Source organism: Caloenas nicobarica, chromosome 5 (genome assembly GCF_036013445.1).
Source record: "Caloenas nicobarica isolate bCalNic1 chromosome 5, bCalNic1.hap1, whole genome shotgun sequence".
NCBI lineage: Eukaryota > Metazoa > Chordata > Aves > Columbiformes > Columbidae > Caloenas > Caloenas nicobarica.
The window spans coordinates 4,590,645-4,606,503 of record NC_088249.1 but is presented as its reverse complement, the minus strand read 5'-3'; the positions used below and the strand labels follow the sequence as shown (position 1 = coordinate 4,606,503).

The following is a 15,859-nucleotide window of genomic DNA, read 5'->3' as shown; positions in this document are numbered from 1 at the left end:
AAATTTATTCACAAAAATTGAGAACATTACAGAACTAGTTAAACAGGAAGAAAGTTTCAGACTTAAAAGTGCTATTATAAAAGGATCCAAAAAAACTGACCACGACAGTATAAGCGAGTTCATTACAAGTTTCTGCACAGGTTACTTCTCAGTAAGATTATTTTAGGTTAAGTCTAGGCCTCTCTTGATACAGACAAAACAGTTATTAAATGTCAAACTCTCATTTAAACTGGAACATTTTCAGAATAAGTGGTATAAACTATAGAGTATATTAGGCAATCAAATCAATTATACAGAAGAAATGTGTACTACTCATTACTGATGTGATGTACAATCCAATATTAATGGAAAAAAATTAATGCATAGCTAACACAGGAAGTAAGATATTAAGAATTTGTCTTCACCTTGGGCAGGTGCACCCCTGGTAGGAAATAATCCACTCTGACATGAAGATGCTTCGTTAATAAGCAATCGCTGTTCTGGCTTCTCAGATTGTTTTGTCACGAGACTGGAGGAAGGGATATGAATTTGCTGTAACCGCCCTGTGCTGACTGCAGAGCTAATGAGATGAGACTAAAAAACAAAATTACAAAATACTTAATATATGTGTTAGTTTCCCAATTAAAACTCTAAACATGAATACTTGACATATAATCATATTCATCAGATTTTCAGATGCTACTTGAGAGAAAAGTAGTTTATAACAACCTCAGAACACAGACATACTTGGGCATTATTCTGCTTTTCAAAAAGGAGGACTCTCCAAAGAAACAACTTATACCTCCTCTGAGATTTTTAATCTGACTGGCAACTTATTAAATGAAAGTTTCTTCAGTGAACAAAGATCTAAACAATTTCTTAGTGGGAATGAGAACATTTCACAATTTCTGCATTTACTTTCCACAGACACAAAAATTAAGGAGGGGAGAGGAGCAGATATCTGGGACAGAACCAGAAATAAAACTTCCCCAAAAGTTCCAAGCTCATGTGCTGGCCACTGGATCTTTCTTTCTAATACTAAAATATAGTCCAAATTACTACAAAATTAACACAGAAGAAATGATTAAGTTAAAGCTTCTGCATTGCTACTTAGATACCTGAAAATTCATCTGTTGCTCCTGTAACTTTTCCAAATGCTGAATCCGTTGCACCATGAAAGTATTTATTTGTTTTTCAAGCTCACTGACTCTGTCGTGACAGTGGGGCCTCTCATGTTGAGTCCTCATGTTTGTTTGCTGTTCAGCAACACGCTGCAGTTGTCTGTCTGTCTCCTGTAGTTTATGAAGTAATGCTGAAACTGAGGTAACTTTCGCTTCCAAATCATTTTGAACCTGCAAGAGAGGAGAGGAAAAAAAAAAAAAAAAAAAGGAATAGAAAAACCCTTACTGTGAGGTGCAAGCAGGAAGAGAACAAAACATCCTTCCCATCATCATGGAGTGATTCACTTCCCAGGAGATACAAATAAAATACCGGTTAACCCTAACATTTGGTGGTTTAGCAAAACTATGAATTTTCCTAAAAGATAAATCAAACGTTCTCTGTCCATTTGCCCATTTAGCCAAATCCAAATTAGTTCTCTCTGGTATATTGGTCAGTAAGTCTGAGATCACTAACGCACAGAAAGCAGTGAGCAGACACATTCAGTCTCTCTGGCTCTACTACCAACAATTTCAACATCTACTATTTTAAGCGGACAAAGAACTAATACTACCACAAAATACTTACTTTGAGAAGCGGAGCTGTAGTAGCAATGGCAGCAGCAGTTGCTGCTGCAATGGTTGTTGCAGGATCAACTTCCCTGTGTGTTGACCTGGTGTCTTGACCAACACTTTCCTTTTTTTCTGTGGAGGCATTTCCTAAGAGCTGGACCTTCACCTCCTTAGGTACAGGAGTATTTTGAGTTCTATAAAAATAAACAAGTGCCTGTAAATAGCACTGTCTTCTCCACATCCCCTCCAAGCAAATGATTCCCCACAGGTAGCACTGGTATCGCTACTTATATAAGCATTTCTCCTTCACGCTTTTCATGGCCAAGAAATTATTTTATTCTCATCTTTCAGCATGACATGGGAAGCTTCTCAGGATTATGTTACAGATTCTAATATAAAAGTCATTTCCCTGTCATGACTGCAATCACAACAAAGAATATGTTTACAGGTTGTATTTTGCAAAGTTCAACATAATAATAGCAAAGTCCAACATACTAATAGCAAAGTCCAACTACATTTTTAATGTTCAAGTTGTCTGGCCTATGGATAAACACAGCATGTGTCCTTATCTGTCTTTAAAAATATTATATGGTTTTGGCATGAAATAAATTATCAGAGCAGATCTTGCCTGACTCTTGTATCATGAAGTCACTAATTCAAACAATCTAAAGGCATTACCAAAAATATGTAAAATAAACAAGATACTCCAGTGAGCTCTGAACAATAAAATGAACTGAAAACACCTTCATAGACAGAAAAAGAATACTAACAGAGAACTATAAAAAATACTTTTTCCTTACCAGCTATGCATTTTGGGAGAAACTGAAGAAGTAGCTTTGGAGTATACAGAGCAGCTGAGACACTAACACCACCACATACTTACTTTTTCTTTAACACCGCTCTCAAAGCCTCTTTCTGACCAGTAGCATATTGAGAAATAAAAACATCATCTGTGGGAAAGGAAGGACATAAAATACACTTTGTCAGGTTAATTGGCACAAAATGTCTATTTTAGAGGTAGACACAAAGCGTTATTTCAACAACATGTGCAATTTTGCTGCAAAGAATCTGTTGCCTGCACAAACCATTTTATCTATTGCAATAACAAACTGATTCACTTCATTACGTAGCAGATTTAAATCATGATGAGAGTAAGTGTAGGCTTCATTTAACACAACTTTATCTAGTATTGAATGCTGGTATCAATAAAATCTATTTTGGTATGCTGTGAAAATGACAATACCTTACCTTCATAAAATCTGGGGAAAAATGCCATATAAATGGTAACTTGAGTTCATAAAAACCATTCAATAAAACTCTGAAAATTCTAACTTGAAAAAAAAAATAATTAAAAAAAAAATAGAACTGTGATACGAATATTTCTCCGCAGTCATCATAAATTAGAACAGATTTTCTTAATAGCTTTAAATTACACCAAAAGGATTGTGGCCTCTCCTTCATCCACTGTTTCCTGGGCGGAATTAAAAACTCAAGATGTGGCAGGTTTGGTGTTTCAGAGCTACTGCTAATTCCACACAGCTAGTAACTAGCTGCTGCCTCTGTGAGTGTAACAAAGGAAAGTACAGTATTGCTTTTTGGCCTTAAATGGGGGTATTGATTTGTGTTTCTTTCCTCTACACAACCACAGATATCCAAGAAACCTGCAGAAGTGTATTTTCTTTACAAAGTCTTCACTTCTCCATATCTGACTGAAACTGACTAGCAGATTCAGAAGTTAAAGGCATTGACAATGTGATATCTTAGATTCTTAAGGATTAAAAATACACTTTTTATGGTGTAGGTTGCTTGCAGAAAAATATGCATTTACAGTACCATTACTCACAACAGGAAAATGCATCCAAACAATGTGTGCCCTCCCCAAATTCTCTGTTCAGAGACATGAATGGTTTGATTAGCAAACAGAATCTCAACATCCTGGTGCATTGGTAGAAATCCCCCTCAGTTAATCACAAGAGCTACATAGGCTGGTGTAATGCCAGAAAGACTAAAGTAAAATTTAGAAAATTTAAGAATGTAAACTACAAGTATAATCTTTTTATCAAAGAAACCTTTGAATATTTTCAGTCAAAGTTTCTATATTGAAGAAAAATACCTAAGATAAAATTAAAGCTCCCTTTTCCTCTAATTAATCGGTTTTGTTACAAAAACAAGGGCTGCAGCAGTACGTCGGTGTGTGTTACCTTTAGGTCTTCTGCTGTCTTCCAGCAGCTGTGAAGGATCTTCTTGTACTGCAGCTTCTCCAGGATAATCCTTTAGAACCAGAAGAGCAGAAAAGCATATGTCAAAGCCTCTGGTATCGGTGACCAAAATTTTAGAAGCGCATGGCATTGCTGAATATACAAAAGGAAGCATCTCCACACACTAACACAAAGTCTTGGAACAAAACCTGTTAAGATCTCTACTGTAGAATCATCTGGACTTTGTAGTCAAGAACTCACAGGACATTTTAGGGACAAAACCCTAGAAACACAATTCAAACTAAAAGTATATATTCTGAATGCTGATTAAGCGTATTCTTCTCAGTTATGGCCAAAGAAGTAGTAGTGAAACTACACGTGTTTAGGTGCATACAAGTTGCTAATCTCAAACAATTCAGGATTACCCACATATACAGAATTAAGCGCTCGTAACACTGACCGCAGAACTGAAGGGACAGAGTTGAATTTTCTTGAAGTGGAATGCATGAATAATCTATGTCTATGAGGAGTCATAAAGGCAAGTCAGGAAGGTAAAAATCTCTTACTTAACCTTATTTGATGGTGGAGAACTCCACCGTCCTTTTGAGACTTTCGTTCAGCTCACTAGGTCTGCTCTGAGCCATGCAGAGATTTTGCTGCAATCCTTTCACAGCACAGGTTAAATTTATCCTCATGCATGCTCATCACAGTATGTATGCCCAAGAGACAAGTCTCCACTGCAGGTAAGATACAACAAACAAATCACAAGGAAATAAGCCTTTTAATTGTAAGTATTAGAGAGTTCCATATAAACTGATGTCCATTTCATTATCTACGATATGAAGAGAAAAAAAAATCTATGAAAAGTTTTAGGCTTTTCTGATGAATATTGTGCCATGTGTAACCACCTTTTCAAAGGAAAAATTACGCTAAAATTTAGAAACATACCTTGGTATTTACTATGCAACAGGTAAACAAACCCTCTCCAAACAGTTCAGCATTAATATCACATTAGCAGCAACTCAAAGAGGAAAGAAGATGCACAGTTGCTGTACAGAAGCTGAGCCAAAGGTTTCCTCTGCTTTTACAGAAGCTACAACTTTTTGAGAAAAATGCTGTTCTCTTAGTGTGGGATTGCAGGAAGCAACAGTAACTTTTCTTACCATTTGTGATAAAAACATCAGCTTTGTAGAATCTTCTCCTGAAAGCAGATGTTCTGGATGTTCTTCTAAAATAAAAGTAGTTTTATTGTGGTCATGATTTTTTAAATGCAGTATGTTGACTAAGCCAAACCTCAACCTTTCCTCTGCCTGTATCCTTAAAATACCTAAATGTAATGACTTTCATAACACAAAGAACCGCAGCCACCAAGCTGAAGCTTACAAACACTAATGAATTCTGTGAGCCTGGACTATAGACTTGTTTTACAATATACAAAAAAGTCCCTGAAAAAGAGAGCATTTAAAAAAAAATATCAACTTTTGGTCTCTCTTCCAGTATAAAGCCACAAAATAATTCAGAAAATTCCACAAAAACACAAAAAAGGCCCAAATATTTGGACTACTCAGAGCTGTCTCTTGGCAGGAACAATATTCTGTTAAGTACAGATTTCCTTGGTGACTATACTTTGAACATAGAATTGAAGAGATATTTGTGGTATCTAAAAAGATAAACTACAAATTGCATTTAAACCTGTGACATAGTGGAAAAGCACTGTCTTATTTCATAGAATCACAGAACAGTTTGGGTTGGAAGGGACCTTCCCAGCTCATCCAGTGCCACCCCTGCCATGAGCAGGGACATCTGCACCAGCTCAGGTTGCTCAGAGCCCCGTCCAGCCTGGCCTGGGATGTCTCCAGGGATGGTTCATCCACCACCTCTCTGGCCAACCTGGGCCAGGCTCTCACCACCCTCACTGCAAAAAGTTTCTTCCTCATGTCTGGCCTGGATCTCGCCTCCTTTAGTTTAAAACCATCACCCCTTGTCCTATCGCAACAGGCCCTGCTGAAAAGTCTGTCCTCATTGTTCTTATCGGCCCCTTTTAAGTAGGGAAACGCCGCACTAAGGTCTCCCTGGAGCTTCTGTTCTCCAGCTGAACAGCCCAACTCTCTCAGCCTGTCCTCATGTCCCTCCACACACACCGTTCCATCCTCTGATGCTGCCTAAAACCTTCCTGCCCAGTGTATTTGTGAAATGTTATTATGAGAGTCATGACTTCTCTGATAAAGATGAGAGTTGCCTAATAATTAAGGACTAGGAATTTGGAGCCAAGAGTGTTGTTCTGCTAACAGAGCTCTGACACCTCACCCTGCACAAGCTGCTTTTTGCGTGCAAAACAAAGCCTGGGAAAACAATCAATAACTTCCGAAAGAGTGTTGATATTTGCAGTACCGAAACACAAAGATTCCTTCGTTGTAAAACCACCACACGATTGGAAACACACCGCACAGCGATTTTTACCTCAAACCTAAGCCGAATAGCCACCCACGGTAAATCCCGCACCTGGTGTCGCGCTGCCGGGGGCTCCGTGGGTCGCTCGGCTCCTCGGAGCCCTGTTCGCCGCCAGGGCCGGAGGAACGCGGGGCGCCGGGCGGGGACAGACCCCGTCACGCAGCTTCTCGACAGCGATCGTCACTTTCTCCCTGCGGCCGCCGGCTCTGGTCACGCTCTCGATGGGCTTCTCCCTGTGGACACCCGTGGAGTGAACGAGCACGTCGGCCGCCGTGAGGCTGAGCAGGGACTCCTGGCTGAGGCTGGGGCTGCCTCCCGCTGCCATGGGGATCCCATCACGCAGCGTTGGACGGGGGTTCACAGGCAGCACCCTGACTAAGAGGCCGCGCCCTCAGCCGCCTGTCCCCGCGTAGCGAAAGCGGCCTGAAGACCCCGGCGGCCTGAGGGACAGCGAGCCCCGCCCCGCCGCTCCGCTCCGCGCACCGGAAGCGCCCGCTGTCATGGCGACGGCGCCCGCCCGCGCCTCTTCACGCCTGCGCGGGGTCCGCACCTCAATAGCGTCCGGCAGGAAACCCGCGCCCCGGCCTGGTCCTGCCCGCTGCCGCTAGCGCGGGGGCCGCTGAGGGCGCTGCGCTGCGGGGCGGAGGGTGAACGCGCGGGCTCGTGGCGGTGCGGGTGAGTGCGCGCGCGCGGGCGGCGGCGCCTCCGGTGCGGGAGCGAGCGGGGAACTCGGGGCGGCCCCGGCCCGGCCCGGCCCGGCCCCGCTGTCTCACGGCCCGGCGGGGAGGGACGGCGTCGGGACGGCGGCAGGCCCGGGGTCAGCCGTCAGGTACGGCCCTTTTGCGGGGGCGGGCGGCGCTGGGCCATGTGGCGGAGCAGGTGGGGCGGAAAAGGTCCCGTGAATGAAGAAAAAACCGTCACTTTTTGGGGTATTTCCCCAGTGCCGGGGCGTCTCTTCCTCCGCCCGCATGGACAAGCACCCGCCGGGGCCTGGCCGGGGCTGTTGGGCCGGGGCTGTTGGGCCGGGGCTGGGCTCAGCGGGTGTCTCCCTGACAGAAAAACTCAAGGTGCCCTTGAAAGCGTGAAGGATGTAGTAAAACAATTTCACCTCGATTTCTTTTCTTTTTTTTTTTTTTTTTTAATCTCGAGCTCAGGTTTATGATCTTATTGGGCCACAAGTATCAGCCAGGCCTAATCTAACTTAAATAGAAGACCACTTATGGAAAAATATCTCATTTCTCCTCAAACAGACCCCGTTGCGTGTGTTCAGACTGTTCAAAGAGGCTCTCAGGGTGTCTGGTTTCAGGCTTACTTTGTTAACTCACCTTCCACATTTCAAGGCTTTTCCTACCATTGACCTTTTTTCTTCAGAGCCAGGTCTAACCCACAGCCAGGAGATCGTGAATTATAACAACCTGTGCACCAGGTACATCTGATTATCCAGCCGCGTTCTGACCAGTCCCTGCCTTACCCCACCGTGTGCCTCTGAAGGCTGGATGCAGCGTGTGGAGCAAGAAAACCTTTGTGTAACCACGTTGCAAGCACCAGTCTGAAGTACAGTGTGAAGGAAACCTTTGTTTAACCACATCGCAAACACTAGTCTGAGGGAGTGCAATAAGAAAACCTTCGTGTAACCACTTTTCAAGCACCGGTCTGAAGGAAAGCAGCTGGACCTGCTCCAGGACTGGGGCAGAGCCATCACCTCTGCAGGCCCACAGCACCGGGAGTTTGGTGTTAAATTGCCTCTTGCCCTGAATTTTATGTGATTAGTTTAGCAGCCTGCTGGTTTCATAGCTACTTGTAGTTGATTAGATTCAGTAAAAGAGTTCTTTAAATCAATGAGGTTTTTTTCCTGATGTCAATCAAGTTCTAGCCTGGTAATTCCCAAGGGTAAAAAACTCCTTTCTTTACAAGCTGTGGGTGCTTTATCTTGACACATTTCTTTGATATTCCTATTCTGGATATACCTAGTATCGCACATAAAGAGGATTTGAACACCTGTGCTGGACAGCTAATCTCATCCATATGATCCAAATACCTAAATGCTACTCTTTTCCTAATTAAGCCAGAAGCTCAGTTGAATTCCCAATATCTTTATTCTTCTTTGTCCCGTTTACGCACATGCAGAAACACTTGCTTGGTGTTCTGCGTGTACAATTAGAAGCGAAGGTTTTTAAAAAAAAGATTTGCAGGGTCTTCTGTATAGAGTAGGCCGTGCCTACACTTCATTCAGATTGTTAATTAGGATAACAAGTGTGATGGATTTATGGTGTATCTCCACAGACCACTCCCCCAGGAAAATGTAGCTCCTCACAAACAGGCTAAAAAAAACCCAAACAACCCACCAAAAAAAAAATGAACCACAGGGCTTGTTTACTTTCCATGGCAAAAGTTACTCTTGACTCAAGATTAGGTAAGAGACGCTAATGTTGATTACATCAGTGGAAAAAAAAAACCTTCCTCACTTCTTAGCTGTAGTTTACAGTTTGTGTTTCACCTGTAGGAACTCTGGGCTGTGAGGCGTTTCAGCCACCCGGCAGTACAGTAATTATAATCAAAAGCTCTGTTCCAGTTATTAGCGCTTAGAAGTCGTGCTCCTGAGCCCTCGGATTCTGAAGGTCTGGAGATGCAGCTGGGGAAGCTGTAAGCCCACGTGGAAGAAGTTTTAGAAGCTCTCTCGCCTCTGTAGTTATGGCTGCTGTTCCTCCCGCCATGGAAGCAGATAGATGATTGACTCAGCTTAGCTAGGAATCGTTAACCTAATATTTTTATTTAATAAACGAGCTTTAGGTTTTTAAAAGAAGCTGTCAGTCTGTAGTGATTTCATGTTTCCATGGCAATGGGAGTGGCAGCCACAGCAGAAGGAAATATTGGAAGCATTTTCCAGATTCTAAAACGAGGCTGGGAGCTGGGATGGATCTTGCACAGAGAATAAGTTTGACTGACTAAAGCCTTTATTATCTTTGGAAAGTGGGTGGAAAACCCATTATGCCTAACTATGAGAAATGAAAACCTCAAGTTACCCTTAACTGCTAGTTTTGCTCAAAGAGGCTTATCTTTAAAGAATGTCTCTTTAGAACATTCAAACATATTTGGAAGGGCTCCAGGGCCTTTCAAGAAGGGAGACGTCCCGCCTGTTGCTGCTCTCCTGGTGAACCAGCACATCCAGACCACGTTGCAGCAGTTTATTCAGAGATATCTGCTTCCTTCAGTGTGATGTGTTTAAAAGTGCAATGCCGAATTTTCAAATCACATACAGCCCAGAGGAAAGTAATCCAGACTACGTACACTTAAACCTGAAGCACGCTTGGGTTGTTCGAGCAGCTCTATACGCAGCTGTGTGCTGCATTATTCGAGGTGCCAAGCCCCATAATGGGCTTTTTCATCGCTTTTTTTTTGCTTATTTCACAGGCTGGAGGGAAAGGGGACAAACAACAGGAAAACTTGAAACGATACATTTAACCTATTTTAAGAAGAAACCAGATACGCACACTTCTGGGAATGTTTAGGTGGTGCATTTGTAGATGTTAAGGCAACTGCCTGTAATTTATAGCTATTAAAGAAGTGCAGCCGAGCCATGTAATTTCACTGCCTGCTGCGTCGAAAGGGTAAAATACCTATACAGGGACAAGTGCTTCAGACACTGAAAAATCAGATAGTGCCGTTGTGCTGATTTAAATCTGAGCTATTTCCCAAGTGCAAGTACAAAAGCTTTGTGGAACGACAGTTCAGTAAAACTGTAATTTTAAGCCTGCCAAACTAGTCACCGAAGATCAAAAGATCAGGTTTGTTATAAACAAGCATAATGAAGCAATACTGAGTGTGAGAAAATGGCACTTACAGGACTTGAAGCTTTAGCTTTCTGTGCTTGGGAGAGGGCAAAGTCTTTCCTGTTCTCTCTGGTTTTTAACTCGCTGTTTAATAATCTACTTACGCTGACTTTATAGAATTGTCACTGATTATTCTTCTAACAGGCCGAGAAGTGAGACAGTGGAAATGAGCAGCTGGACCTGCTCCAGGACTGGGGCAGAGCCATCACCTCTGCAGGCCCACAGCACCGGGAGTTTGGTGTTAAATTGCCTCTTGCCCTGAATTTTATGTGATTAGTTTAGCTATTTAGCACTATTCATTTTCACTAGTTGTTGTGCCACATAAGTCACATCCACCTCGCCTAAAACAAGTTAGAGGTTTACATTAACCTGACTAACACCTTGTTTCTTCTGAGCAACCATATATATCCTGTAGGTTCTCCTTGAGAGTAACCTGTGTGACCTATCTACCTACGAGGAATTCTTGGTCATGGGAGTATGCAGCTTAAATCCAAGAATCATATGTGCTCTTTACCTCCAATCCCTGAACTGACTTCCCCTGTAGTGATAGTGTCGTGTTAAGAGGCAGATGTTATAATTACTCCACTGCTGGGAGGGGATGTGGAGAGAGCACATGCTTGTGAGAGTCCATGGTGCTATTTTTAGTTGCTTAAGTTTCTTTCTGCTGTAGAAATAATTATTAATGTCATTTTGTTCTTGTTCAGGAGGCTTGCTTACCCTCTCCCCTCTGCTGAGAGGCTGGAATAGTTTAAGCTTTCTAAAACATGAATGTCTTGCTCAAAATTTGCCAAAGCATAATACAAGATTAGTAACAAGTAGCTCTTCCTAAAGGGCGAAATGAACTTGTTTTCACAGAGAGATTACACTTCAGTGCTAATTTTTCTCCCACAAGTTGATGTGAATTAAACTGAAGGATCACGTTCTTGTCAATGTGCAATATTAACCTGCATTGTCATCTGTGCCAGGTCTTAGACAATATATAAATGAAGGGAAGAGGAAGACTTACCTTTCAGTATTCTTCTAGAAAAGCAGCAGGGATGCGTTCAAGCCTTAACTTGTTTACTGTGTTAGATCAGGAATGTGAATCTTCTTTGAGGATGCTTGCTGAAATTCTTGGATCTGTGGCTGTTCATTCTTCCCTTGTTGTCTGTTTCACTTCCTTTAAGGCCATTCTCATTCTTCTATGTTTTCTTGTCTTTAATTCACTGTATTCAATGACCAGAACATTTGCTCTAGTTTAAGTGTTTGGTGAGAATGCAGCTACATTGAAACCAGGCATCTACTTCTCTGATGGGAGGTGGCTCATGCCGCATCTATTCAGAGTTGCTACTACTCTGTGCTTGCCTTTTTTCCTCACTGTTTTTACAGATCAAGTCACTCAAACTGTCATGCTAGAAAATGTTATTGCTTGCTTCTCCCCCAATCCTGCCCTAGTTTTACTCTGTAAGTTTGAAAACATAAAATACTTTTTTTTTTCCTTTTTTGGTCACGTTAAATGCTTGAAATGCTTGAAGTGTTTAAAGAACAGCAGTTAACAGGTGGATTTGGGATGGTTTCATACCTGAAATTGTCTTGGATGTTCTTTTAACTGAATACATTGCAAATAGATAACTTTCTTTCAAGTGGATGGCTTGAAACTTTGCTAGCAAAGTTGCATTTAAACACATTTCAAGAACATATAAAATTCCATTCTGTTGTAAAATGCTGGAAGTTCCTACGTATGCTTTTTGTTTGAAACTCTGCTTTTATTTTCAGAATAGGTGAGTGAATCACAGGCGGTAGAATATGGCTGGACAAATATCGGAATCTGATCAGATCAAGCAGGTAAGATGCTGTATTCATGAGTGGTGGCTTTGAAGATCTTGTGTTACTGTCACACAGAGTACAAGGTGTAGGGCATGGAAAAGATCAAAACGTTTATGTTTTCATCTGAGTTAAGACTAGTTCTGTAGCAATCAAAATTTAAACATTTGACGATTGACAGACACAGTATAGTATCTGATTTGAGTACTAACAACATGCGGTGCTGAAATCTTCTGACCGATAGTAAATTTTTCTAGTGACTTGTCCTTTGAATGTTATTGTCACCAGATGGCCCATGCAGCTGTGTGTAAGAAAAATTAATTTAGAGATTTTTTAATACTCATTGTCTGTTCATTTTTTATTTACAGTTCAAGGAGTTTCTTGGAACATACAATAAACTTACAGAAAACTGCTTCCTGGATTGCATAAAGGATTTCACTAGCAGAGAGGTTAAACCAGAAGAGGTAGGTAAATGTTTCCTATGCTTTTAATGACCCTTTGGTACAATTGCTGTGTAGCATTCAAATTTCTGAAGCAACTTAAAGTTTTGGTCTTTCAACTAGCTAAAAAGCTAGGTAGAAGTCTTTAGTGGAGTACAGGTGTCTGGCATGTAGCTTCCAAATGTGAAGTGAGTTAGTGGAAGGGAGGTTTTGTCATTCTCATCTTTTCAGTATGTGCACACGGAGGCAATCTTCCCAATTGTGCTGTGAGTACTGGCTGCATATTGCAATTCCATGTATTTAATTCTCTGAGCTATCAGTGGAGATTCTTGTGCCTCTGCTTCTCATGGGTGGTATCTTTATGGACATGGAAGCTGCCCTCTTGCAGCCTGCGTCTTGTCATTTGAAGGTAGAATCCTACTGAAATACTTGTTTACCTCCCCACATTCCCTGCATTGCAGTGAGTCACAGAAACATGGGCCTCCAAAGCTCTGGCTGTTAAATCCATTTCTCTGCATTGCAGGGAGCTCCATCACATTGTCGTCTGCAAAAAAGATTAAGCTCTCGATAAGATTAGTTGTGTGTTTTTTGCCTCTCCTCTCCCGTTGAGAGGCTGTTTCAGAATCTCATAGTTTTCTTGGTTAAAAGTCTAATAACCTTTGCTTGACTCTGCTGGTGGGGGGAGGAAAAAATCCTAAAGTTTTAAGCTAACCATTTGTTTTGAACATTTTCTGCCTCCTTGGAGTTTAACTCCTCAGTGCAGGCAAAAATCATGTCTCCTTTCAGCTTTCGTTTTGCTGTGCTAAACAAAGGTCTCGCAGATTCCTTCCTTCTCTGGTCTTCTCTGCATCTGCTTTAGTGGAATTTTTATAGACTACAGGAGGCCAGAATTATTTTGGGTAGTTCCTTGTTGCTGTCTTTTACCAACTCATTTTGAATTGCTTGAACAATACAAGGAGCGTCAGTTAACAGAACTGACAGAGCATTAGTGGCACAACCTCTTTACCTTTCTGGGATGGTATTTGAGTTCCAGTAGAGGATTATAATTATTTCTTCTGCTACCCACAGCATTCCTAGAATTTCTTTTAAAATAACGGTTTTATATAGTCTTTCGTTAAACACCTGGGATCCAAAACCAAAGAATGCTCATTGGAGGGGGATTAAGATTACTTAGATATAAAAAATATCCTTAGATTCTGATCTGTCTTTTGCTGCTGTGCTCTGCAAAGGGGCCACATCTGACAGTACATGAGCCATCTCTTAACGATGGAGGCTAGGAAGAGACTTTCTTATGGGAAGTTTTGTCCATAATTAATCATTATGGGGTTTCTAGCAGAGCATCTGGCTCTTGCCCCTGCTGGAAACAGGACACTGGTCTAGACGGACCACTGGTCTGATCTGGTGTGGAAATCGCTATGTTCCTATTTAAAGGTGTAGTTTCTTATTAAATAATAAAGATGAATACCTCCATGAATTTCCTTTGAGATTCCACATTTGAAAAAACAGCTTCTGACCTCTTTCCCTACAGCAAGTTTGCACTGCAAGTCTAGACTTCCCTGGGCACCAGATCACAAATATCACACCCTCTGGGAGAAGCGGCTTGGGGTAGTTGCGGAATTTGTTTCCTAAGTCAGACTTAACTCCTGCTTAACAGGTTTTGCTGTAGCTGATGCCAGGTCCAGGAGAAGGGCCAGTGGTGGGTGGTTTGCAGAGCTGCATGGCTTTTTTTGTCTCGCTTATTTTCAGCCACCCTGCTTTTCACATCCCTTTATACTGAGCAAAATCAAAGCAGTTTCTGGTTTTCCTGTAATCATGCCAAGTGCTTGTCTTTCTATCTAAATTTGTTAACTTTTACAATGACAACAGGCCTAGAACCATGGTACAGAATATCCAATTGGTAGAACTATTGCTCAGAGATAATCTCATAACTCTTTCTCTACAGTTAAATTTAGAGGTTTGGGGTTTTTTTTCTTTCTTTAAAAAATAATACCGTGGGTTGAATAGGCCGTGGTATTTATTTCCCTGTCCAGCTGACTGATGGAACTTCCGAGGGTACTCTGGTTGCTTTTGTGAAGATTAACCAAGGAAGTACAAGACTGATAGAGCTAATAGGAACAAGGTCAAAAAAAAGGTTAAAATGAACTAGCACACAGTAGACCATATTTAGCTGTCAAAAATAGTATGTGTTTGTAAACAGAATTTAAAAAATAAGATACTAATTTAATAGATTTAGTATTTATTGCAAAATAAAATGCGTTATATACTTTAATTTCACAAGAGGTGCCCACGGATGAAATGGTAATATCTCCTGGATCTGAGATGTATTCCATGAAGACTTCCATGTAAGAATGGATATTAGAAGATGTTTCGGACATCCCTCGAAAACAAAGCTTCATATTTTCCACTGCACACAGAGACTGTGCACAATTAGGCGCTCCTTGAGGCTTAACACAGAATATGAGATGCAGTCACCTAATCGTTTATCCCCATATATATTTGTATTTTGGGTCCTGTTTGGGGAAGTGGTTTAATTGCTGCTTGAAGCCTTGTGTTTCCCTCTTCCTCTAGATGACGTGCTCAGACCACTGCCTACAGAAGTATTTAAAAATGACCCAAAGGATCTCCATGAGATTCCAGGAGTACCATATCCAGCAGAACGAAGCTCTGGCAGCCAAAGCAGGACTGCTTGGCCAACCTCGTTAGACAAGAGCACTCTGATCAGACTTTACAAGCAGTGCCAGTGTTCACTGGGCAAGAACACGTTTTGGATTTCCTGCTGTCGGGATGTGCAGCTCGGAAGAGAGTTCTAGATGCTGTTCAGACAGTGGAAACCATGAAGGGTTAAACAAGAAGTTAGTCATGGTGGACTGGCAATGGAGTCTGTTTCTGAGGCCCTTTTCACTCTACAATAGAGTAATATTGATACAAACTTTTCCAGGGCCCACAGACTGGTATGTTTAAATTGCAAGGGGGGTGGGAGGGTTATACTTCCTTTCTGCTAGGACTGGTTCAGATGGAAAAAGTGTAATATGGGAAATACACTTAAAAAAAGTAATTCAAGTAAAATAAATGGGAACTGTACACTTGTATGTATGTTCTTTCCAAAGATACTTTTAGGACGCTGCTTGAGAGCAGCGTTTTGTTTGCTGTGGTCTCATTCTTCCTTGGCTACTACAGAGTTCTGTTCATTCACTACTGCTTCAAGTTGCTGATAGGTAATGGGATCAGTGACTTCGTTTCAGCAGCTGGGGATTTGTGAATTTGTTATTTCTCTCAATTTGGGAAGAAATTCCATTAAACCACCCTCATTCTGACTCTCCTGGAGTGCTGGGTGGTGATGATTAGAGTTTTAGTTTTAAGTGGCAGAGAACTGCTTTAACTGAGGAGCCCCGGTAGGCAGGGACGCTCTGCCAGCTTGTCCCGAGGTC

General features: G+C 41.7%; 2 protein-coding genes across 11 annotated transcripts in view; one reads left to right on the top strand and one right to left on the bottom strand.

Moving 5' to 3' along the window:
• Positions 1–6,826, bottom strand: part of KIAA0586 (KIAA0586 ortholog) — a 71,849-nt gene extending 65,023 nt beyond the window's left edge. For 6 of the 7 annotated variants that reach the window (XM_065636308.1, XM_065636310.1, XM_065636312.1 and 3 more), the window contains exons 1-7: positions 6,410–6,826; positions 5,071–5,135; positions 3,911–3,980; positions 2,593–2,659; positions 1,726–1,903; positions 1,098–1,331; positions 405–573 (exon numbers count right to left, since the gene is read on the bottom strand). In XM_065636308.1, the coding sequence (XP_065492380.1) occupies positions 405–573; positions 1,098–1,331; positions 1,726–1,903; positions 2,593–2,659; positions 3,911–3,980; positions 5,071–5,135; positions 6,410–6,683 (1,057 nt within the window). In that variant the 5' untranslated portion in view covers positions 6,684–6,826. The other variant, XM_065636313.1, reaches the window with a different exon arrangement.
• A 105-nt stretch (positions 6,827–6,931) lies between these two features.
• TIMM9 (translocase of inner mitochondrial membrane 9) lies at positions 6,932–15,676 on the top strand. Of its 4 annotated transcripts, XM_065636373.1 has the most exons (5): positions 6,985–7,187; positions 7,730–7,784; positions 11,944–12,012; positions 12,360–12,455; positions 15,000–15,676. In XM_065636373.1, exons 3-5 carry the CDS (start codon positions 11,974–11,976, stop codon positions 15,132–15,134), a joined length of 270 nt encoding a protein of 89 aa, XP_065492445.1. In that variant the 5' UTR covers positions 6,985–7,187; positions 7,730–7,784; positions 11,944–11,973; the 3' UTR covers positions 15,135–15,676. The 4 variants fall into 4 exon arrangements, with proteins under 4 accessions (XP_065492442.1, XP_065492445.1, XP_065492443.1 ...); XM_065636370.1 differs by lacking the exon at positions 7,730–7,784 and having other exon boundaries at positions 6,932–7,033; XM_065636371.1 differs by lacking the exon at positions 7,730–7,784 and having other exon boundaries at positions 11,949–12,012.
• The last annotated feature ends 183 nt before the right edge of the window (positions 15,677–15,859 follow it).